Source organism: Hyla sarda, chromosome 10, assembly GCF_029499605.1.
Source record: "Hyla sarda isolate aHylSar1 chromosome 10, aHylSar1.hap1, whole genome shotgun sequence".
Classification (NCBI taxonomy): Eukaryota; Metazoa; Chordata; class Amphibia; order Anura; family Hylidae; genus Hyla; species Hyla sarda.
Genome location: NC_079198.1, coordinates 132,707,829 through 132,732,890, shown reverse-complemented (window position 1 = coordinate 132,732,890; position 25,062 = coordinate 132,707,829). Strand labels below are relative to the sequence as shown.

Below are 25,062 nucleotides of genomic sequence, written 5' to 3'. Positions count from 1 at the left end.
ATTACATTATGGGATATACTAGGCTATTGCAATGTTATATAGTTTATCTAGTTTGTTTAATTCAACACATGAATCTATTATACCTCATTTTCCCATGACTGACTCATGAATATTATATCTCATGACCTGATCAGTAATTCTCACTTTTGTGAAATGACATAAAGTTGAGCTCCGGTGTAGAGATCAGTCACCTGTCTGGGATAGAAGATTAGACGATGGATTCCAGCTCCCATAAGATCTATCATGTACACGGTTATGATTCCAGACAATATCTTGAGGTTTATTTTTCGGATAAACCTGATATGGTCTTTGCAGATGATACCTTGATATTTCCCATGGAAAATCTTACAAAAACCTTTGCAGAGGGTATGTATCTTGAATTTTTTATGGTTAATTGGTTTTACAAATTCATAAACAAATGAATATAACTAGATAGACTTTTTCTGAGATGTTGCAGATTAGTAGGGGTGACCGCACTACTCTTATACATTTTCTTCTATAGAGAACAAAGCAACCTCTTGTTTTCTGAATATGATGTAAGATGTCGGGTTATGGGGTTTAGTGAAGTCATTGTTTTACCCTCAATAATCACCAGAAACCTAGAAAACTTAAAACTGTTATAGATGTTAAGACTTTATATCTGATCTGTTATGGGAATTTGTAGTTTACAAAGTTGTCCCAGTGCCACTTCTTGGTCTCTTAACAATGATAACCTAGAAGTTAAAATGATTTTCTAATTAGGATAAATAGGTTTAAAATGATAATAATGTGAAATTAAATATTTTTTAATGTTTAAGCATTTTGGACTATGTTCTCTTTGAGAGATACAGTATATACTTACAGTACTGATCCCCCATGTGCCTGCTTTGTGTTGATAGCCTGTTCGCCTCGGTCATGACCACTTAAAAGGGTACTCCGCCCCTAGACATCTTATCCCCTATCCCAGGATAGGGGATAATAATATGTCTGATCACAGGGGTCCCACTGCTGGGGACCCCCGCAATCTCTCCCGCAGCCCCCTGAGTCATCAGCTCTCCGGAGCTGAGTTTGCTCCGTGGCTGATAACTTACAATACAGGGACCAAAGGTTTGTGATGTCATGGATCCGCCCCTTCATGACATCACGTCCTGCCCCCTTAATGCAAGTCTATGGGAGGGGGCGTGACTGTTGCCATGCCCTCTCCCATAGACTTGCATTAAGGGGACGGGGCATGATGTCACGAGGGAATGGAGCCATGACATCACGAACCACCAGCCCCTGTCATCAGCCACTGAGCAAACCTAGCTCCAAAGAGCTGATGACTCAGGGGGCTAAGGGAGAGATTACGGGATCCCTTCAATCAGACATCTTATCTCCTATACTTGGATAGGGGATAAGATGTCTAGGGGCGGAGAATCCCTTTAATGGCATCCACCATGGAGATCTGGCTGTCCCATAAGTATTAGAAGTTATTCGCCACTGTATATGTAATCTAAAGGAATTGTGGGAAATGATGTGCATTTATGATACATTCACATGTACAGGATCTGCTTCAGATTTGATACTGTGTTTAACCTCTTCAGGACACATGTTGCACCGGTACGTTAAGGGACCCTGGTACTTAAGGACCCATGACGTACATGAACGGGCGTGGGAATTTCGGTCCCTGCCGTGCAGCGGGCAGGGATCGGACCGGGGTGGCTGCTGATATCGATCAGCAGGCACCCCGCGCAAATGCCCAGGGGGATCATCAGACCCCCCATGTCGGCGATCGGCGCAAATCAGAAGTGAATTCATACTTGCGATTTGCACGATTCTGGGTCATTACGGGTCTATGGTGACCCGGTGACCCGGAATATAAGGGGGATCGCGGTTGTCCAAGGCACCCACGATCCCCCTGAATGGATAGAAGTGAAGTGGCAGGGGTGCCACCCCTCCTATCCCTGCTATTGGTCGTATAGACGCGATGACCAGTAGCAGATCGGGGGTGGGGGGGGGTTACTTTCGTTTTCCCCATTATGCCCACCCACAATAGGCGGGGCAGGACGGGGAAACCGACAGGGACCGGCGCCGAAGGTCACTTACCGATCTGCGGAGGCTGCGGGCAACGGTGATCGGCGCGGCGATGTCGTGTGGCTGGCTCCCTGGATCCTACGGAAGCCGGTAAGTTGCCTAGAAACATCTGGAGGGCTACAGTCTGAGACAACTATACAGTGGTCTCTATACAGTAGCCCTCCAGATGTTGCAAAACTACAACTACCAGCATGCCCAGAGAGCTGTTTGGGCATGGTGGGAGTTGTAGTTGTGCAACAGCTGGAGGTCTACAATTTCGAGACCACTGCATAGTGATCTCCAAACTGTAGCCCTCTAGATATTGCAAAACTACAACTCCCAGCATGCCCACACAGCAGTTTGCTGTCTGGGCATGCTGGGATTTGTAGTTTTGTAACATCTGGAGGTCCACAGTCGGAGATCACTGTGCAGTGGTCTCTAAATTGTAGACCTCCAGATGTTGCAAAACTGCAAAACCCAGCATGCCCAAACAGCAAACAGCTGTCTAGGCATGCTGGGAGTTGTAGTTGCGTACCTCTAGCTGTTGGATAACTACACCTCCCAGCATGTCCTTCGTCAATCAGTACATGCTGGGAGTTGTAGTTTTGCAACAGCTGGAGACACACTAGATAGAAAATACTGAGTTAGGTAGCAGAACCTAACTGAAGGTTTTCCAACCAGTGTGCCTCCATCTGTTGCAAAAGTACAACTCCCAGCATGCACGGTCTGTCAGTACATGATGGAAGTTGTAATTTTTAAACAGCTGGAGGTTTGCCCCCCTCCCCCCATGTGAATGTACACATTTTTCGCCGCAGCGCAAACTCCTAGTGGGAAACTCACCGTAACCCGCCAGTGCAAACTTACCCTAAAAGCACTACACTAACACATAATAAAGGGTAAAACACTACATATACACCCCCTTACATTGTCCCCCCCCCCCCAACAAAAATGAAAGCCGTATTGTATGGCAGTGTTTCCAAAACGGAGCCTCCAGCTGTAGCAAAACAACAACTCCCAGCATTTCCGGACAGCCACTGACTGTCCAGGCATGCTGGGAGTTTAGCAACAGCTGTAGGCACCCTGTTTGGGAATCACTGGCGTAGAATACCCCTATGCAATCCCTAATTAAGTCCTCAAATGCGCATGGCGCTCTTTCACTTCGGAGCCCTGTCGTATTTCAAGGAAACAGTTTAGGGCCACATATGGAGTATCTCCGTACTCGGGAGAAATTGCACTTCAACTTTTGGGGGGCTTTTTCTCCTTTTACCCCTTACAAAAAGGAAGAGTTGGGGGCTACAACAGCCTGTTAGTGTAAAAAAAAGAAAACAATTTACACTAACATGCTGGTGTTGCCCTTTACTTTTTGTTTTCACAAGCGGTAAAAGCAAAATTGACCCCCCAAATTTGTAACAATTTCCCCTGAATACGGAAATACCCCATATATAGACGTAAAATGCTCTGCGTACACACAACAAGGCTCAGGAGAGAGAGTGCACTATGTACATTTGAGGCCTAAATTGGTGATTTGCACAGGGGTAGCTGATTTTACAGCGGTTCTAACATAAACGCAAATAAATAAATACCCACATGTGACCCAATTTTGGAAACTAAACCCCTCACGGAACGTAACAAGGGCTATAGTGAGTCTTAACACCCCACAGGTGCTTGACAAATTTTCATCAAAGTTGGATGGGAAAATGAAAAAAAAAATGTATCACTAAAATGCTGGTGTTACCCTAAATAGGAAAAAAGCCCCCCACAATTTGTAACCCCATTTCTTCTGAGTAAAAACATACCCCATATGTGGATGTAAAGTGCTCTGCGGGAGAATTATAATGCTCAGAAGAGAAGGAGCGCCATTGGGATTTTGAAGAGAAAATTTGTCCGGAATTGAAGGCCACGTGTGTGTACAAAGCCCCCATAGTGCCAGAACAATGGACATGTGACCCCATTTTGGAAACTACACCCCTCACGTAATGTAATAAGGGGTAAAGTGAGCATTTACCCCCCACAGGTGTCTGACAGATTTTTGGAACAGGGATCCATGAAAATGAAAAATTTTATTTTTCATTTGCACAGCCCACTGTTCCAAAGATCTGTCAAACGCCAGTGGGGTGTAAATACTCACTGCACCCCTTATTGAATTCGGTGAGGGGTATAGTCCACTGTTCTGGCACCATGGGGGGCTTTGTAAACGCACATACCCCCTGATTTCTATTCCAAACAAATTCTCTTTCAAAAAGCTCAATGGCGCTCCTTCTCTTCTGAGCATTGTAGTTCGCCAGCAGAGCCCTTGACGTCCACACATGGGGTATTTCCATACTCAGAAGAAATGGGGTTACACATTTTGGGGGTAATTTGGTCCTATTATCCCTTGTAAAAAATTTAAATTTGAGGGAAAACTAGCATTTTAGTGGAAAAAAAAATCATTTACACATCCAACTTTAACGAAAAGTCTTCAAACACCTGTTGGGTTTTAAGGCTCACTGGACCACCTGTTACGTGCTTTGAGGGGTGTAGTTTCCAAAATAGTATGCCATGTGTTTTTTTTTTTTTTTTTTTGCTGTCCTGGCAACATGCCCCCTAAAAACCATTTCATCAAAATTTGCTTTTCAAAAGCCAAATGTGACTGCTTCTCTTCTGAGCCTTGTAGTTCGCCCCCAGAGCATTTTACGTCCCAATATGGGGTATTTCCATACCCAGAAGAGATGGGGTTACAAATTTTGGGGGCCATGTTGTCCTATTTTCCCTTGAAATTTTTTTTTATTTGAGGGTAAACTAGCATTTTAGTGAAAAAAAATAATACACATCAAACTTTAATGAAAAGTTGTCAAACACTTTTGGGGTGTTAAGGATCACTTGACCCCTTGTTACGTGCCTTGAGGGGTGTAATTTCCAAAATAGTATGCCATGCGGTTTTATTTTTGCTGTTCTGGCACCATAGGGGCTTCCTAAATGGGATATGCCCCCCAAAAACCATTTCTGAAAAGCTCACTCTCCAAAATCCCACTGTTGCTCCTTCCCTTCTGAGCCCTCTAGTGCACCCGCCGAACACTTGACATACACATATGAGGTATTTTCTTACTCAAGAGAAATTAAGTTACACATTTTACCCCTTGTAAAAATTAAATAACTGGGTCTACAAGAACATGCCAGTGTAAAAAATGAAGATTTTGAATTTTCTCCTTCAATTTGCTGCTCTTCTTGTGAAACACCCAAAGGGTTAACAAACCTTTTGAATGTCATTTTGAATACTTTGAGGGGTGCAGGGTTTATAATGGGGTCATTTATTGGGTATTTCTAATATGAAAGCCCTTCAAATCCACTTCAATTTACTCAAAACTAAACTGTTCCCTGAAAAATTTTGTGGAAAATTGCTGCTATACTTTGAAGCCCTCTGATGTCTTCCAAAAGTAAAAACATGTCAACTTTATGATGCAAACATAAAGTAGACACATTGTGTATGCAAATCAACATATAATTTATTTGGAATATTCATTTTCCTTATTAGCAGAGAGCTTCAAAGTTAAAAAAAAATGCAAAATTTTCAATTTTTTCATCAAATTTTGGAATTTATCACCAAGAAATGATGCAAGTATCGACAAAATTTACCACTAACATGAAGTAGAATATGTCACGAAAAAAACTATCTCGAAATCAGAATGAAAGGTAAAAGCATCCCAGAGTTATTAATGCTTAAGGTGAAAGTAGTTAGATGTGCAAAAAATGGCCGGGTCCTACAGTGAAAATTGGCTGGGTCCTTAAGGGGTTAACCCCTTAAGGACGGAGGGTTTTTCAGTTTTTGCATTTTGTTTTTTCCTCATCACCTTCTAAAAATAATAACACTTTCAACTTTGCACCTAGAAAGCCACGTGATGGCTTATTTTTTGTGCCACTAATTCTACTTTGTAATGACTTCAGTCATCTTACCCAAAAATCTACAGCAAAACGGAAAAAAAAACATATTGCAACAAAATGGAAGAAAAAACGCCCTTTTGTAGCTTTTGGGGGCTTCTGTTTCTACTCAGTACATTTTCCGGTAAAAATGACACTTTATCTTTATTCTGTAGGTCCATACGGTTAAAATGATCCCCTACTTATATAGGTTTTATTTTGTATTACTTCTGAAAAAAATCATAACTACATGCAGGGAAATTTATACGTTTAAAATTTTCCTCTTCTGACCCCTATAACTTTTTTATTTTTCCACATACGGGGCGGTTGATCGCTGCGTCTAAAGAGTTAATGCCGGACATCAGCCCGATCGGCGATACCCGGCATTAACTTGGGTCCTGGTTGCTTATAGCAACCAGAACCCACCCGGTATGATGCACGCTCACTAGGTATCTGGGGACGCGCATATGGTCGTTTATAAACATCCATTTGCGCTAAGGGGTTAATCATTTAGTTACATTGATATCTGCAGCATTAAATCTGCAGCAGATCTTGTAGGTGGCAATGCACCCTTAACCCTTTAAGGACACAGGGTTTTTTCATTTTTGCATTTTCGTTTTTTCCAAATCACCTTCCTTTTTAATTTTCCACATACAGACCTGATGAGGTCTTGTCTTTTGCGCCAATAATTGTACTGACATCAATCATTTCATAACAAAATCTACGACAAAGCCAAAATTATTTATGAGGCAAAATTGACAACAAAAAAAACTAAAACGCTTTATTCTTTAGGTCCATATGATTAAAATGTTACCATACTTGTATAGGTTTTCTTTTGTTTTATTTCTTTTAGGAAATTATAACTTTTTGAATGAAAATGAGCATGTTTAAAAATTTCCTTTTCTGACCCATATAACTTTTTTATTTTTCCGTATTCAGTACCATTTTTTTTATGGGGCTTTTTGATCACTTTTTATAATTTTTTTTAGGGTATACAAAGTGACCAAAAATACGCAATCCTGGATTTTAGTATTTTTTTTTACCTATACGCCATTGAGCATGCGGTTTAATTAACGTTATATTTTTATAGTTCGGACATTTATGCACTCAACGATACCACACATGTTTATGTTTATTTTTGTTTATATATTTTTATTTCTTTTTAATGGGAAAAGGGGGTGATTCAAACTTTTATTAGGGAAGGGGTTAAATCACATTTATATAGTTCATAAGCTCAAAAAAAGACCAGAGTCCATCAAGTTCAACCTATAACCCTAATGAGTCCCTACTGATTTAATCCAGAAGAGGCAAAAAACCCTCATACTAGAGGTAAAAATTCCTTCCCGACTCCAAATATGTCATCAGAATAAATCCCTGGATCAACTTCTGTCCATATAGATCTAGAATCCATAACCTGTAATGTTATTATTCTCCAAAAATGCATCCAGACCCATTTTAAATTCATTTACCAAGTTCACCATGACCACCTCCTCAGGCAGAGAATTCCACAGTTTCACTGCTCTTACAGTAAAGAACCCCCTCTGTACTGGTGTATAAACTTTCTTTCCTCTAAACGTAGAGGATGCCCCCTTATTATAGATACAGTCTTGAGTATAAATAGATCATGGGAGAGATATCTGTACTGTCCCCTGATATATTTATACATAGTTATTAGGTCTCCCCTAAAATTTCCCTAATTCTGATAATCTTTCTGCGTACTGTAGTCCTCCCATTCCCCGTATTACTCTGATTGCCTTTCTTTGAACCCTCTCCAGCTCCAATATATCTTTCTTGTACACTGGTGCCCAGTACTGTACACAGTATTCCATGTGTGGTCTGACTAGTGATTTGTACATCGGTAGAATTATTTCCTTGTTGTGGGCATCTATGCCCCTATTGATGCCCCCATGATGTTATTAGCCTTGGCAGCAGCTGCCCGACACTGGTCACTACAGCTACATTTACTGTTAACTAAAACTCCCAAGTCCTTTTCCACATCAGTCATCCTAAGTGTTCTCCCATTTAATACATAATCCCAGCCAGGATTTTTCTTCCCCATTTGCATTACCTTACATTTATCAGTGTTGAACCTCATCTGCCACTTCCCAGCCCAAACCTCCAACCTATCCAGATCCATTTGTAACAGTGCACTGTCCTCTATAGTGTTTACCGCTTTACAGGGTTTAGTATCATCTGCAAAGATCGCTACTTTACTATTCAACCTCTCTACAAGGTCATTAATGAATACATTACATAGGACAGGACCCAAGACGGACCCCTGTGGTCCTCACTAGTAACAGTCACCCAATCAGAATAAGTACCATTAATGACCACCCTCTGTTTCCTATCACTGAACCAGTTACTTACCCACTTGCACACATTTGCCCCCAGTCTAAGCATTCTCATTTTATGCACCAACCTTTCATGTGGCAAATGCTTTGGAAAAATCCAGATATACGACATCCAGCGATTGCCCCTGGTCCAGTCTGGAGCTCACCTCCTCATAGAAGCTGATCAGGTTAGTTTGACAGGACTGATTCCTCATAAAGCCATGCTGATATGGAGTCATACATTTATTTTTATCAAGATACTCTAAAATAGCATCTCTTAGAAAACCCTCAAATATTTACATAGAACGGAGGTTAAACTAACAGGTCTATAATTCCCGGGGTCACCTTTTGACCCCTTTTTAAATATTGGCACCACATTTGTGAATCGCCAGTCCTGGGGAAAAGTCCTTGGCCCTTACTTATGATACGGACCTCAGAGAAGTATTACCCAAAAGACCAGCAATAACGTATCGCAGAGGACGAAATGTGAAAGAGTCCCTTGTTCATAGTTTCTACTCTGAGAACAATACGCAAATGTGGCTGAAGTCACCAACTACTGGCTCATACCCCTGTGGGAGTTGCACTTTTTCTAAGTTTATGCCTAGAACCAAAGAATTTACTAATCCGGTGGAAAATAAGAGTTATAAGATTCAGACCTTTATTAATTGTCAAACGACTGGGGTGGTGTATGCGGCCCAGTGCCCATGTCCAAAATGATATGTGGGCAAAACTATTGAACAACTACGGAGGAGAATATCCAAACATCCGAGCACAATTAACACCCATATGGATACCCCTCTGTCAAGACATGTTAGGGAAGTCCACAGTGGTAATGTCACCTTGTTAAAATTTTGGGGCATTCAAAAGTGCAACTTAGGCCCACGACGGGGAAATTTGAACCGTAAACTTCTCAAGGAAGAAGCATTTTGGATTTTCAAATTGAAATCTAGAAGCCCATTAGGTCTAAATGAGGGCTTTACATTTTCAGCCTTTCTGTAAAGTAAGACATTTCTGTAAAGTGAGACATACCTCCAGCAGTGACAGTTTGTGTAAATTATACAAATATGTGTATTGACAGTAGTATTATTTGTTGAGCTACGCCCACGATATATTATGACAGTCTCCCTTCCTGTTTTTCCTTTATATATATTTTTTTCATTTTGTTTTATGTGTATGAAGATTATGGATTCCATTTATTGTAAATTTTCTTTGGACTACTTACCTTACAAATGTGGAAACATGCTTGTAATCAAGGTAAATTCTCTGATGCATACTTTTGTATGTTTACATTTTCATAAACCATTGAGTTTGCTACATTAATCCTTTCACATTGTAACTTGGTGATCTGTGTAGGTCCATTTAGGATTTATTGCTGGCTAGCAATCAATCCTTTAATAATGGTCCAGTATGTAGTATGGGGCGTATACACAATAAAGGTAGATGTATATAGTATATTCGGTTTATTACCCATTATATCCAATATTGTATACTGAGTCTCATCAATCATAATCCTTTATACACAATATTTTACAAATAAATCTTATGTGGTTGACAATTGCCTGCCCCCCCCCCCCCACTTTTTTTGATTGGGAGATACTTACCTAGTATTGGATACATAATTGTATTAATATATTGGTAAAGAATGTCCATATTGGTTCTGATATAGTGATTAACAGAACATTTTTAGGTCTGATTTAAGCTATCATTAGTGAATATCCATTAAACTTAGTCTTCCCGTATGCATGTTAATCTGCAGTTACTACCCTTCTAGTTCTAAGTTTTCCCGCATGTGCGCTTTGATTCCGGCCACCACGTTCTATTTTCTAAGTTTTTTCGCATGCGCGATTGGTTGGTAGACGGGCGCATGCGCTATGTTACATGGTGACGTTGTTGTTTATAATCCGGCACGCAAGCGTGGTTTTCACACAGGCGCATTAGAGACCTGCCGCGATTTAGCGCAGAAGGAACCGGAACTGACGGAGTTCCGTGAGTGTTAATGAATTGACCTACCAGATTACAGTTGGGGAAGATAGACAGGTAAGCTAACGTATACCTGGGGAGGTAAGTACCTGCCCAGGTGTCATCATTATGATTGGTTAATCTAATAATCCTGGTAATTGGGAAGGTGAACTGCCAATCTTATTGATAGTTTCTAATTGGATGGTTAAACACAGGAAGGGGCTGTGACTTTGGTAAGGGAGGTTATATAAACCCTCTACGTGGCGTTTTTACAGCCATTGTTCCCTAACCTCTGAAGACGTCACTTTGGTGGCAAAACATGTTAGGGGGGACAGTGTGTTAGCATTTTAAATATCAGCATAAGCACCCTTTATCAGCGCATTCTGCAGATGCGCTGAGTAGATTCCTAAATCCAGTTGGTCCCCAGGGACAACAAGCACAATAATACATGTGGTGCTAAAATGCTGGATCTTTTAAAATCACCTATAGCTCTGAATATTCACCTTATTGTTTAATTAAAAGTTAAGTTTTAATAAAGTGAGGGATAAAAAGTGGACTTTTTGTTCAGTCCTTTTGGGCTGAGTTGAGGTATTAAATAAACATATGTTTAGTCCACCCCTCACTAGGGTCATTGATCCTTGTGATCATTAATTTTGAGTTAGTCCTGGGGAAAAGTCCCTGTTATTATAGAGTCCCTGAATATAAAAATAGGGGTCTGTCTATTACATTACTTAATTCCTTTAGAACACGGGGGGGGGGGGGGGGGGGGGTGAATGTCATCTGAACCTGGTGATTTGTCTATCTAGATTTTTAGTAGGTGGCATTGTACTTCTTCCTGGGTTAGACAGGTGACCTGAACTTCTTCCTGGGTTAGACAGGTGACCTGTACTGGGAAATGTACCTTATCTCGCTGTATTTCACCTGGCATTTCTTTTTTCCACGATGAATACAGTGGAGAAGAATTTGTTTAATATATTTGCTTTTTCCTGATCCCCATTTACAATTTCCTCATCATCATTTTTTAAAGGGCCAACACTTTCATTTTTAACCTTTTTTCCATTTATACAGTTAAAAAACATTTTGGGGTTAGTTTTACTCTTTGGCAATAGAGTCTTTCTGTCTCTATTTTTTGCGGCTTTTATCAGTTTTGTTTTAACATATTTTACATTTTTCTCTATAGCTTTTTAATGCTTCTTCACTGTTGTCCTGTTTTAATAGTTTAAATGCTTTGTTTTTGTAATTTATTGCCCCTTAACATTTTTATTCATCCATATTGGTTTTCTTTTATTTCTGACCCTTTTAAGATATTTTTAAAATTCCCCCCGTTTAGTGTCAGTATTCATGTTTTTGAGGATATCATCACAATTTATATTGTTAAAGGTGTACTCCGGTGGAAAACTTTTTTTTTTTTTTTTTTTTATGAACTGGTGCCAGAAAGTTAAGCAGATTTGTAAATTACTTTTATAAAAAAAAAAAATCTTAATCCTTTAAGTACTTTTTAGCAGCTGTTTGCTACAGAGGAAATCTTTTTTTTTTCTTTTTTTGTGTTGTCCACAGTGCTCTCTGCTGACACCTGATGCCCATATCAGGAACTGTCCAGAGCAGGAGAAAATCCCCATAGCAAACCTTTGCTACTCTTGAGTTCCTGACACGGACAGAGGTGTCAGCAGAGAGCACTGTGGACAAGACAAAAAAGAAATTCAAACAGTAAAGAATTTCCTCTGTAGCATACAGCTGCTAAAAAGTACTAAAAGGATTAAGATTTTTTTTAATAGAAGTAATTTGCAAATTTGTTTAACTTTCGGGCACGATTTCATTTAAAACATTTTTTTTCCACCGGAGTACTTCTTTAAGGGCTTCTCTGAGTTGGTCAAACTTTGCCTTCCTAAAGTTTCATGTTTTTGCGGCTCCTAGAGAGATTCCCTTATTGAAGAACAAGTTATGATGTATTATATTATGATCACTATTTCTTAGGTGTCCTTCTACTTGCACATTAGTTACTCTGTCAGGTCTGTTGGTTAATATTAAGTCTAGTAGGGCGCCCCTCTGGTCGGGCCCTGCACCATTTGGGACAGATAATTGTCTTTAGCTATAGTCAGAAACCTGTTTCCTTTATGAGATTCACAGGTCTCAGTCTCCCAATTTATATCAGGATAGTTAAAGTCCCCAATTATTATCACATCATTCTGATTTTCTGCCTTGTTTATTTGCCTCAATAATTGATCTTCTGTCTCTTCCATTATGTTTGGTGGCTTATAGCAAACCCCTATCAGAATTTATTTTTTTATTTTTATCTCCATATATTTCTACCCATAATGACTCCACATTATCATTTCCCTCCCATATATCCTCCCGCAGTGTGGCCTTCAGACTCAACTTCGCATAAAGGCAAACTCCTCCCCTTTCCGTTTTGTCCGATCCTTCCTGAATAGACTATAACCCTGTATGTTGACCGCCCAGTCAAACCTATCGTCCAACCAAGTCTCTGTTATACCCACTATGTCATAATTCTCCTCAGACATCAACCACTCCAGTTCCTCTGTTTTATTGGACAGACTTCTGGCATTAGTCAACATGCAGTTCAAATGTGTATGTTTTTTCTTCCTATGAAGCCTATCCCTATTAACTATTCTAACCCCTCCCTCTGCTCCACCCCCAGGTATTTAAATAAGTCCCCCCTCTCTATCTACACTATCTTTCCCCTCTAAGTTGTAGGTTCCCTCCCCTCCCAGTCCCTATTTTAAACACTCTTCCATCCTTCTAGCTGTCAGGGTCCGGACTAGCGGCTGATGAGGACACTGGAGGGGGATCCTCTGTGCCAGAGAGGATGACGCAGGTCGTACTGGGGAATCGGTTCTAAGCAGTTACTGGTGTTCACCAGAGCCCCCCGCAAAGCGGAATGGACTTGCTGAGGCGGTAACTACCAGGTCGTGTTCCCCAGTAGCGACTCGACCTCTCTGACAGCTGAGACTGGCGCGGTACACAAGGACTAGACAGAGGCGAGGTCAGACGTAGCAGAAGGTCAGGGCAGGCAGCGAGGTTTGTAGTCAGGGGCAACAGCAGAAGGTCTGCGTACACAGGCTAGGGAACACACTATAACGCTTTCTCAGGGCACAAGGCAACAAGATCCGGCAGGGACAGGAAGGGGAAGTGGGTTAATATAGTGTGGGGAAGTGATTGAACAGATTGGGCCAGGCACCAATTAGCGGTGCGCTGGCCCTTTAAATCTTAGAAAGCCGGCGCGCGCGCCCTAGGGAGCGGGGCCACGCGCGCCGGGACGAAACAGACACCGGAGGAGGGTGAGTAGAACGGGGCGCGATCCGTGAGCGGACCTGAGCCGCCACGCGGATCGCGTCCCCGACGGCACGAACACAGCAGCACTCGCGGTCAGAGATAGAGACCGGAGCGCTGCTGTTAACAGAACACCGCGAGCGCTCCGGGGAAACCGCGGGACCCGGAGCACTCGGCGTTACACTAGCCATCTTCTCCCCAAGCACAGCTGTACCCTCCCCATTGAGTTGTAGCCCGTCCCTAGAGTAGAGCTGGTATCCGACAGCAAAGTCGGCTCATTTCTCTGTGAACCCAAGCCCTCCTTCCTACACCAGCTTCTGAGCCACGTATTTACCTCCCTAATCTCCCACTGCCTCTCTGGTGTGGCTCGTGTTACAGGTAATATTTCAGAAAATATTACCTTGGAGGTCCTTGCCTTAAGCTTGTGGCCTAAGTCCCTGAAATCATTTTTAAAGACACTCCACCTACCTCTTACTTTGTCATTGGTGCCAATATGTACCATGACCGCTGGGTCCTCTTCAGCCCCACCCAGCAACTGGTCAACCCGATCTGCGATATGTTGAACTCGAGCACCAGGAAGACAACACACTGTTCGAAGATCCTGGTCTTTGTGACAGATCGCCCTGTCTGTCCCCCTAATAATTTAGTCTCTCACTATCAGTACCTGTCTGGCCTGCCCTACACGCCTCCCTCCTTACTGGAACAGACACCCCCTGGCGGTCGGAGGCAGAGTCCTTCTGCAGTACTGCTAGCTCTGAAATGTCATCTCCCTCATCTGCCAACTGGGCAAACTTTCTGACACTAGCCTTCCTGACACTTTTCCCTCTACCCCATTTTCTAACTGTATCCCAGCTAGCTGCCTGACTGTCCTGCATCTCCGTACCACTATCCTCCCCCACCTCTACCCCAGAGAGTACTTGCTCAGAGAGCAGAAGACTTCTCTCCAAGTTGTCAATGCATCTCAGTGTTGCCAGTTGCTCCTCTAGATCCAAGATCTGGGCTTCCAAATGAACAACTTGCATACATCTCACACAACAATATGCTGCTGGTCAAGGTTTGCATACATTGTGCAAGATGCACACTGGACTGCTTTTTCCAACTTGGAGGCCATTCTAGATTTGGGGATTTCAAAAATTAACAGTAAAAAAAATCTAATATTTCAATTAACTCCCTGAATTTAAAGTCCCTCTCACTTTTATACTTACACTCACTTGTATACTTCCCACACTTGTATGCAGACACACAATCACAAGCTCAAACAATTGCTGAGTGTACTTGCTTTTATAGATAACAGATACCACCTCTCTCTCTCTCTTCCACTACTTTGAAGTGAATGCAAAGGGCTAGCTGGCTGCAAACAGCTGCAATTATCAGCTGCTAATTATTTAACTACTCCACCCACTCTCCACCTGTATTCTTCCAAGACAGAGAACAAGAGAAAAAAAAAAAAAAAACACAGAAATGCACTCAATGCTCACAATAGTTCTTACAGTATTCCCTTAATTTTAAGTCCCTCTCACTTTTATACTTACACTCACTTGTATACTTCACACTCTTGTATACAGACAAACAATCACTAGCTCAAACAATTGCTTAGTGTACTTGCTTTTAACTATTTTTCTTTACTTTTTTTCCACAATTTTTTTTAGTCCACATAGGGTACTATTACATGCAATCATTAGATTGTATACAATGTTCAATGATACGTCATAACTAGAGATGACCGAATATTTGAAAAGTTTGATTGGGCCGATTTCGGCGAATCACAATTAATGGCTATTTATGGCCTACAGAGAGCTTCAATAGGGGTGTAGAACACTTTGCCTTGCTGTAACACACATAGGGTGTGTGCTGGGTTAGTGAAATAATAGTGTTATTCAGTATGATATGCAGATCAGAGGCATCGCTATTAGAATCACTGTCACAGAGCGGCACAATGACAGAAACTGGAGGTTTAATAAAAAGAAAAGTAGACAGCCTTTCCAAGTCCCATGCAGAGATATTGAATGAATCATCCGGTGAATGATGGGATAACAATAGAGACTGGAGGTGGCATCAGTATGAGGAGACCATATTGTGGTGGAATGACACAACGTGGAGGTGGCAGCAGCATGAAGAGACCATATAGGGGCTGAATGACACAGCATGGTGGTGGCAGCAGCATGAGGAGAACATATGGTGGCAGTCTGAGACAGCGTTCAGCTGGCATCAGCACGAGGAGAACATATGGTGGCAGAATGAGAAAGCCTGGAGCTGGCATTAGCATGAGGAGAACATATGGTGGCAGAATGAGACAGCTTGAAGGTGGCAGCAGCAGCATCAGGAGTCCTGAAAATGAGCCAGTGAGTGGTGCGGTGGGTGGCAATTCCAGTATGAAAAAAGTAAAGGTGTGCAAAAAACACCATGTGCCACCTACACCACCAAATATTGATGTGATGCAAAGACCTCTAAAAGATGGAAGGGAACAATGTATGGTCCATTGTAACCGGTGGGGGTAAAATCTTCCCCTGTAAGGCCCTACTCTCGCATTATTAATTGCCATCATAGCAACTCGCCCTAAAAAAGGCGGCCCTATACAGGAACCTCTCCCTATTTCCACCTACAAACACTGCCATTTCCAAGGGTTTCCGCACTTTTCAAGACGAGTAACACTTTCCTCGAAAAGGTGGAAGGGAACAACGTATTGCCCATTGTACCAGGTGGGGGTAAAAACTTTGCCTGTAAGGACCTACTGTAGGTGGCACATAGTGTTTTTTGCACACCTTTCCTTTTGTTTGATAAACAAAAACAAAAAAATTGGATGCATATATTTTATCCTAAGAATATTATTAAAAGTTACGTTTTACGTAATGCATATCCTCAATACTTACTTGTGGTCTGATGCAGAGGAATGTCTGTAACTGGGGAGCAGCGCCTTAAATATGTTTAGCACTATCCATATTTGTGATGTGTTGGTGTGGCACCAAGGTCAATCTACTCTGATGCATCAGGCATTGGTGAGTGGAAATCCTGGCTGATCCATGCCTGATTCATCTTCACAAAGGTCAGTCCCTCCACATTTTTCGTGGACAGACGAGTTCTCCATGGGGTTATTATGGCCCCCGCCATACTACACACCCGCTCTGATGGCACACTACTGGCAGCTTTTCCAGGGCAAAATCTGCTAGTTGCTGCCACAAATCAAGTTTGGCTCCCCAGAAGTCCAGCGGATCTTCAAGTTGTGTTGGCATGGTCATGTCAAGGTATGCCACCACCTGCTGGTTAAGGTCCTGCTCCAGGTCCACCTGCTGCTGATAGTTGATACACCATGTGGGTGAAGAAAGCTGCTCATCAGCAACTGTAGATTCAGGCTGCTGATGGAGCTGGTACTGCTCCTGCCACCCCTCTCCAGCAGCCATGGCAAGGGAAGTTGAGTGAAGAGGGCCCCCCGAGTCAGACCTGCAAGAGGATGGACGATGGCACAGATAAGCATCAGCCAACTGGCTACGTATGATGTCTGTCAGTTTGTCCTCCGTCTCAGTGGGTGTAAAAAAGGGCCCATTTTGTGCCGGTAGCAAAGGTCCAATAAGATGACAATTTGCCGGTCACTACGCAAGCAAGTGAGCATGCATCGTGTCTTTTGTGCAAGTGACTCAGAGGGACTCCCTGCCTTCGTCTCCACTGCATACTGCCACGGTGTGTCTGGTTCCTCTGTCTCGCCTTCCTCATAACCCTCAAGCTCCTCTAGCTGCTCCTGCTCCTCCTCTCCTGTCAGATGACTAGAAAAACCGCCCATCTCGTGAAACCTAAACTGTGCTCCACTGTGCCCCCCCCCCCTCCTCCTCTAGTTCAGCCTCCACAGGGCTCATGTGGCCGTGAGATGTAGGTGCCATGTCTTCAGTGCCCTGACCAGCCATCGTTTCCAATACGTCAATATGTGTTGACGTTGAATGACGTTGTTCATCCCAAAACCCTGGCGACTGACTAATAATGTGGCTTCCTCAAAGGGCCTGAGCAAATGGCAGGTGTCACATATGAGCTGCCACTGGTTGACATTGAAGTTACACAGGGGAGTCCCCCTATCCGCTTGGATCATCATGAAATTGGTGATTGTTTTTCTCTATTCGTATAGTCGGTCCAATATATGGAGGGTGGAATTCCAACGTGTGGAAACGTCGCAAATCAGACTATGTTGGGGGATGCTGTTCTGACGCTGGGTGTACTTTGCGGTGTACGAGTGGGTGAAGTGCATGCAAACTTTCCTTCCCATTGTTAGGATGTCTTGCAGATGGGGGCAACAGCTCAGAAACCACTTGACAAGCAGACACTTGTGCCATGCAGGGAGCATGTCTCAGCCTTCCTTGTCGCAGCGCAGACAAGATGTTCTTCCCATTGTCGGTCACCATGGTTCCCATCACCAGTTTTCGTGGTGTAAGCCATGATTCAATTTCTTGATGAATGAATTTTAGCAGTTCCTCCTCTGTGTGATTCCGTTCGCCAAGGCAAACCATGTGAAGAACAGCGTGACACCACTGTGCCCTGCACACATAGTATGCTGGAGGGGCACTGAGACTTGTCTGTGCAGTGGAGGCTGAGGAGACGGTGGAGGATGAGGAGGTGGAGTCGCACACTGTCACAGGACCAGCGGCCTAAGAGCGTGGAGGCAGAAGCGACGTGACCTGTCCAAGCTGCTGTTGTTGCGGCTGTGCAGGAACCAGATTCACTCAGTGAGCCGTAAAGGGCATTTATTGTCTCTGACCACAGTTACAGCTCCAGACGTCGGCAATGCTATGCACTTTGGTACATACCGACAGGCTCAAGGACCTGCCCCCCTTCTATTCCACAAAATTGTGCAGGGCTGGTACTGCCTTCTTTGCAAAGAAATGACGGCTTGGGACTCTCCACCTCTGCTCGGCACAAGCCAAGACCAGTTCTCTGAAAGGTGCAGAGTCCACCACTTGAAAAGGGAGGGACTGCAGCACCAGGCAACTTGAACAGGAGCGCATTCAGCTTCTGCTCCGTTGGATGAGTTACTGTTGTCTCTTGGACATGGCTTCACCGATGGATTGCTGGCGGAATAACTGACTGAGATGGTGGAGCCTTGGATGGCCGAAACAGGGAGCGGCGTGGCACTGGGTGATGCAGCAGGCTGGACCACCAAATTTTCCCAGGCCACTTTATAATTGTGAAGCATATGTTGACGCAGGGCCGTGGTGCCAACATTGGGACCCTGGCCACGCTTCACCTTCTGCCCACACATCTTGCATGTGGCTGTGTTAACCTTCTCCGGATGCTTGATGAAAAACTGCCACACAGCCGAGTAGCTGACTTTCTCACCAACAGTCCGCACTAATTGACTGCTACTGCCACCGTCTCCAGGAACCCCTGTTCCACTACCTCCCGGGTAGGTAGGCTGCTGCTAAGCAGGTGGTCTCCCCTGGGCATGTTTGGGTCCAGAATTTCCACTTCTGCCACCATGCTGACCGCAAACCATGCTACCACCTTGCTGGCTCTGCTCCTGCCTCACGGGAAACCTGTAACTCTCTTCTCCTCATGATGATGAAGCCCCTTCTGCACCCGGCTCCCAATTGCAATCGGCTTCATCATCATTGAGTTGTGCCTGCACGTCACTGATGTTCTCCTCATATTCCTCAACAGTGTCTGCTTCAGGACCCTGAACGCTGGAAACTCCACCTCCCACGTCACTCTCCTCATCACTACTCTCCTCCACTTCTTGGCTGGGCAGTAGCTGCTGACTGTCCTCTATTAGATCATCCTCAGTGAATAGTGGAGCTGAACCCACAGCATTAGATTCTTCTGTAGAGGAGGGAACAGCATAGGATTGATGTAATGGGAGGACAGGGACAGCTAACGGGCCATGCCAACTGAGGGTTGTGTCTGAGGAACCCATCAACAGTTGACTGGGGGTGTCAGATGTCGCTTGTGATGAAGTGGATGACCGTGTTAACCAATCGATGACGGCAGATGGGTTGCTGGTCTAGACACAACCGCTAGCTGATACACGGAGATCAGGCCCCTCGCTGCGACTTCTGCTGCCACTCGCCCCTAGTCAGCTGCAACCTCTGCCTGAAGGATTTAGGACTCTGCCACTCCTCTGTGCACGTCCTGGCACTTCTCTGCCTAACATACTTTGTGCGAATATGAGGAGAGTACAATACACTTTCCTATTCTTAAAACAGTATTTGTCTTGAACAGCAGCAGGGGTGCACTTTTGACAAGCCTTTTACGGGAACTAGGCCCTTAAAACTTTATCAGGAAAAAAATGATACAACACTCAGATGTACGTTAAAAAAGCTTTTGTGCACAACACCAGCAGTAGACACCAGTGTTGCAGCACACAGTCGCTGTGTACTACAGCCAGACTCAATTCGCTCATCTCCAATCATCATTTGTCTACAACATCTCTCAGGGTTTGGTATGTTAGATGTTTCAGTATGATATATATATATATATATATATATATATATATATATATATATATATTTTTTTTTTTATATATACTTATATATTAATTAAATTTTTTTTTTTTTTTTTTTTTTGCAGGTCACATTAAAGGAGATGTCCTGATTGACCTCAGCGCTGGTCCTATGGTCCATCATCTATATTCAGCCTGTGATTTTTTCAGACACATCATAGTCCTGAAGGTCACTGACAGATGTATCCTGGAGCTGAAGAGATGGCTGGACTCACGGACAGGAGCATTCGATTGGGGACATGCCACAAAACTTCATGTAGAAAAAGAAAATAAAAGGTGAAGTATTTGGCTTAATATTAGAGGAAAACTTTTGGTCATGTTGCTACTGTACAAGAGATATGAAGGTAGATCCTAGAATTGTTTAACCCCTTAAGGATCAAGCCCATTTTCCCCTTCAAGGGGTATTCCGTCTTTAGATATTTTATCCCCTATCCAAAGGATACGCAATAAGATGTCTGATCGCGGGGGGCCCGCCGCTGGGACCCCCCCCTGCAATCTCCCTGCAGTACCCGCATTTTGTTCGGAGCTGCATCTCCAGGCTTGAAAACCAGAAGTTTTCGGGACTGGAGACCTGACCTAAAGTCATGCCCCCTCGTCAGATCACGCCCCCCCCCTTCATATCTATGGGATGGGGCGTTCCGTGAGGGGTGAAGTTTCCAAAATGTGGTTTTTTTTTTTGCGTGTATGTCAGAACCCCTGTACAAACTACCAATTTAGGCCTCAAATGTACATGGTGCGCTCTCACTCCTGAGCCCTGTTGTGTGCCTGCAGAGCACTTTACATCCACATGTGGGGTATTTACGTACTCAGGAGAAATTGCATTACAAATTTTGGGGGTCTTTTTTTCCTTTTACCTCTTGTGAAAATGCTAAGTATGGGGTAACACCAGCATGTTAGTGTAGAAAAAAAAATTACACTAAAATGCTGGTGTAGACCCCAACCTTACCTTTTCATAAGGGAAAAAAGAAGAAAAAGCCCCCCAAAATGTGTAACACAATTTCTCCCGTACAGGGAAATACCCCACATGTGACCCTAAACTGTTGCCTTGAAATACGACAGGGCTCCAAAGCGAGAGAGCGCCATGCACATTTGTGGCCTAAATTAGGGATATGCATAGGGATGGACCCGGATGCAGGCATTACACTTGCCTCTGTCGCCAAAATACCCTACGGCAGTGTTTCACAAACAGGGTGCCTCCGGCAATACTGTCCGGCAATACTGGGAGTGGTTTTGCAACAGCTGGAGGCTCCGTTTTGGATACACTTCCGTACGAGACATTATTTATTTTTATGGGGGGGGGGGGTAACTGTGTAAGGGTGCATATCTATATGTAATGTTTTACTCTTTATTTTGTGTAGTGTAGTGTGGTGTTTTTAAGGTACATTCACACAGGCGGGGGTTTAGAGTGAGTTTCCCACTTGGAGTTTGAGCTGCAGCGAAAAATTTGCCGCATCTCAAACTTGAGGATGGAAACTCACTGTAAACCCGCGCCCATGTGAATGTACCCGATTGACAAAGAATCATCGCAAATCGCCAGTCTGAATTGACTGACGATTTGCAGCAATCGGCGGCATGGGGGGGGGGGACAGGACCCCCCCCCACGGGTTTGCATGGGAGGCATCCCATTCTGTTCACCGCCCGGTTACCAGCAGTGAACGGAAACGCTAAGGGCGTACAGGTACGCCCTTGGTCCTTAAGTCCCAGGACGCAAGGGCATACCTGTACGCCCTTGGTCTTAGAGCGGTTAGAGTAAAACTGTCATCCTGTTCACCCACACTAAACCCAATACACAGGGTTACAGTGCGGGTGAACAGGAGACCGATGTGGGGTCTCTGACTTATATATATACCTTCTGTCGGGCGACTGGTTCCTCAGAAGATCCTCTTGGATTTGAATATTCATGGTTGCTGGTCACGTGAGCTCTCAGTAGGCACAAGTGCTCACTTGAACAGCAACCATGAATATTTAAATTCAGCCAGCAGGCCCACCTCCAGCGCGCAATTCAGGGAAGATAGATGAGGATCTTCAGAGGGACCAGCCATCGGACTGCAGGTATGTACTGTATATTAGTCAGAGACCCTGCATCAGTCTCCTGTTCACCCGCACTATAACCCAATGTATTGGGTTTAGTGTGGGTGAACAGGATGACCATATTTCCTTTAAGCTGTATAGCTTTTTGACACTTGATTGTAACACATACCTGTCTGGGCTACAGCACCGCCTCTGGTCCTTCCTTTGTGCAGTCCATGGTGTTTCTTGTCTTCTTGATTATAGTCCTGCACTTTGCAGTGTCGTTTGTCATTCTATCTCACCTCTTCAGGAGGTGGGAGTGCTGGGCCAATAAGCTGCGGTGCCAGAGCTCACACCTTCCGTTGGCAGAAGATTTAATCTTGTCAGCTGCTCAGTTCTTTTTTTTCAAAGTCAAAGTTTATTCAAAAATTATTTTTAAATTTTCCATACAACAAAAAGAATCGAAATAGAGGAGTCAAAGATTCACAAGTTAAATCAGCAGTAATAATCGACTAAAGCGACCAATATAGTGGTAGCAATATCTTGACAACACATCATTCCTAAGTCAAAAGACAGGAAACAGTAATAAATTGCAAGGCAGGACAAGTTAAAGGAACTAATATCAATAAAACACAGTGAAATATTGCTGGCCATACTGGAACAAGTGATGGGGATCTCATCTAAGGAGGTGTCAAATAAGATACATTAATGACTGTTGAAAGAGCCTAAGCAGGTAACAGGTACACAATAATCAATGGCCAAAAGGTAAGGATAAGGAAGGAATATGGAGGAAGAGAGGAGGGAGAAAAGAGAAAGAGGAAGGAAGCGAAAGGGAGGAAGGATAGAGGGAGATAAGGAAAAGTAGAAGAAGAGTTGAAAGCTAGAAATGGTAGGATCACAGAGAGGTAGAAATACCTGCGAGTAGGACACATTCCGGACCTACGGCGACATGCAGCCATATACAATGAACCAGGACAGTAGGAGCTGAAGGGACGTAGGAGATTGATGTAAGGGGGGAGAGGATACATAAAATCCAGTCTGCAGGAGGGGGTGTAGACAGAGTTCACTCAATTAGATGTTAGCTAGTAAAGTCCGGGGAGGTCAGAAAGGAATTCTATAGATGCCATGTCATAGTGTAGCGTGATATCTGATTGTGAGTGTCAGCCATCAGCTCTTCCATTCTAAGAATGTAGCTGTAAAAAATAAAAGATATAGCGCTCCATGGTGTAATAAAAGAGAGACCCGTAGGGTAAATGTGCAATTAGCAAAGAGGCTCACCTGGTAGAGTTGTGTACCCACATACAAAACAATGGTGAGCGCATGTAATGTCCGCAGCCAGCCAGACTGAGCAATGGAGGATGAAAAGACGGGCTTCGGTGGAATGCCGGCTTTCAAACGGCGCAGGACATAGTCGAACCAACAGGTAAGTAAGGTGCTAGAGTCGTTTATTCTCCCAACATGCAACGCGTTTCACTGCTACAGCAGCTTCATCAGGCATGATGCCTGATGAAACTGCTGTAGCAGTGAAACGCGTTGCATGTTGGGAGAATAAACGACTCTAGCACTTTACTTACCTGTTGGTTCGACTATGTCCTGCACCGTTTTAAAGCTGGCATTCCACCGAAGCCCGTCTTCTCATCCTCCATTCTATGAATGTGGGACACTTCCTGAAACCAGGATGGTATTGTGGGTGGAACTGTTGATTTCCACAATCTTGGGATGACCATCCTTGCGGCCATCAGGAGAAAGGAGAGGAGGCGGGAAGTATCTGCAGATACGGAGGGAGGGAGAATGGAAAGAAGAGTGACCTCAGGGGGGGGTAGGTGGGAGGTGGACAGAAGTAACGTGGTGTATGACGTCAAGGACCTTCGTCCAGAAGTTGAGCAGGGGCGGGTAGGTCAACCATACATGCAACATCGTTCCTCTAGTCGAGTTACAGCGCAAGAAAGTGTCAGGGACTCCTGGGTAAAATCTCACTAGCAGGGCAGGGACTCTGTACCACCTAGTCAGTATTTTATAGTCTCCTGAGCCTTGCAGGATATGGACAATCTGTGACATTTAACAAACACTTTGCGCTAGTCCTCTTCCAAGGTAAGACAACCTTAATCTTTAAAGCCTTGAAAGGAAGGGGTTGGTCTGTAGTTATATTTAGTAGAAGAGCATATAGGATACTAACAGTACTTGTCACAGGACCAGAGGTGACACACAGCCTGTCGAACTGTGAAAGAGGGCGATGGAGTTGCAGGACGTTCTTGTTTGTTTGGTAAAGGTGTCTTAATTGGTCACATTGAAATAGGTGTGTGGGAGATGGGGAGGGATCAGGGACAAGATTGCTGAGTGGTTTGAGAGAAGTTTATTAAGAAGAGTTGGAAATGTCACCCCTCGTCCTTGCTGGTAGGTAAAAAAGCAATGACTGTTGTGCATTGGAGGAAAAGAAGGATTAACAAAGAGAGGAGTTAAGGGGCCTGCTGCTTAGTTCTACAAGATTTATACATAGTATACCAAAGTTACATAGTGTGGTTGAAAAAAGACAAATGTCCATCATGTTGAACAGCCTTCAAGTTTTCAAAAAAAAAATTCCAATATTAACCACCAAGCTTTTATTCTGCTATAACTGATGTAGACTGTCCATATGTTTTCATCTCTTTTAGTGACCAGTTACAGGATAAAGAAGAGAAAGTGAGATCGGCCGTCCAACATGTTATGAAATGTGACCTTGCGAAAGAAAATATGACGGATCCGATAGTCTTACCACCAGCAGATTGTATCATCAGCGCTTGGCTCCTAGATGAGATCAGCAAAAACCAAGATGACTACAGGAGATATCTCAGGAAGTTCTCTGGGTTACTGAAACCTGGAGGACATCTCATATTACTTGGAGCTTTCGATATGACATATTTCACAGTCGGGAAAGACAAGTTCCATTTTCTCACATATGATGAGGATTTTGTCAGGAAAACTCTAGTTGGAGAAGGATTTGTTATAGATAACTGTAATATTAAGAAGAGAACGGTTGTGAGTGACCTATCTGACTATAAGGCTCTCATATTCATTGCAGCTCACAAGAAGTAG

At 43.6% G+C, this 25,062-nt stretch overlaps 1 protein-coding gene across 1 annotated transcript; it reads left to right on the top strand.

Moving 5' to 3' along the window:
• The first annotated feature begins 215 nt into the window (after positions 1-215).
• LOC130294409 (indolethylamine N-methyltransferase-like) lies at positions 216-25,062 on the top strand. The gene is made up of 3 exons (XM_056544138.1): positions 216-366; positions 20,049-20,256; positions 24,642-25,062. The coding sequence occupies exons 1-3, from the start codon at positions 216-218 to the stop codon at positions 25,060-25,062; spliced, it is 780 nt and encodes a 259-aa protein (XP_056400113.1).

Coding starts and splice junctions, on each gene's coding strand:
- LOC130294409 (XM_056544138.1), top strand. CDS start 216: ATGGATTCCAGCTCCCATAAGATCTATCATGTACACGGTTATGATTCC. Junction 367..20,048: donor TACAAAAACCTTTGCAGAGG/GTATGTATCTTG, acceptor TTTTTTTTGCAG/GTCACATTAAAGGAGATGTC. Junction 20,257..24,641: donor GTAGAAAAAGAAAATAAAAG/GTGAAGTATTTG, acceptor CATCTCTTTTAG/TGACCAGTTACAGGATAAAG.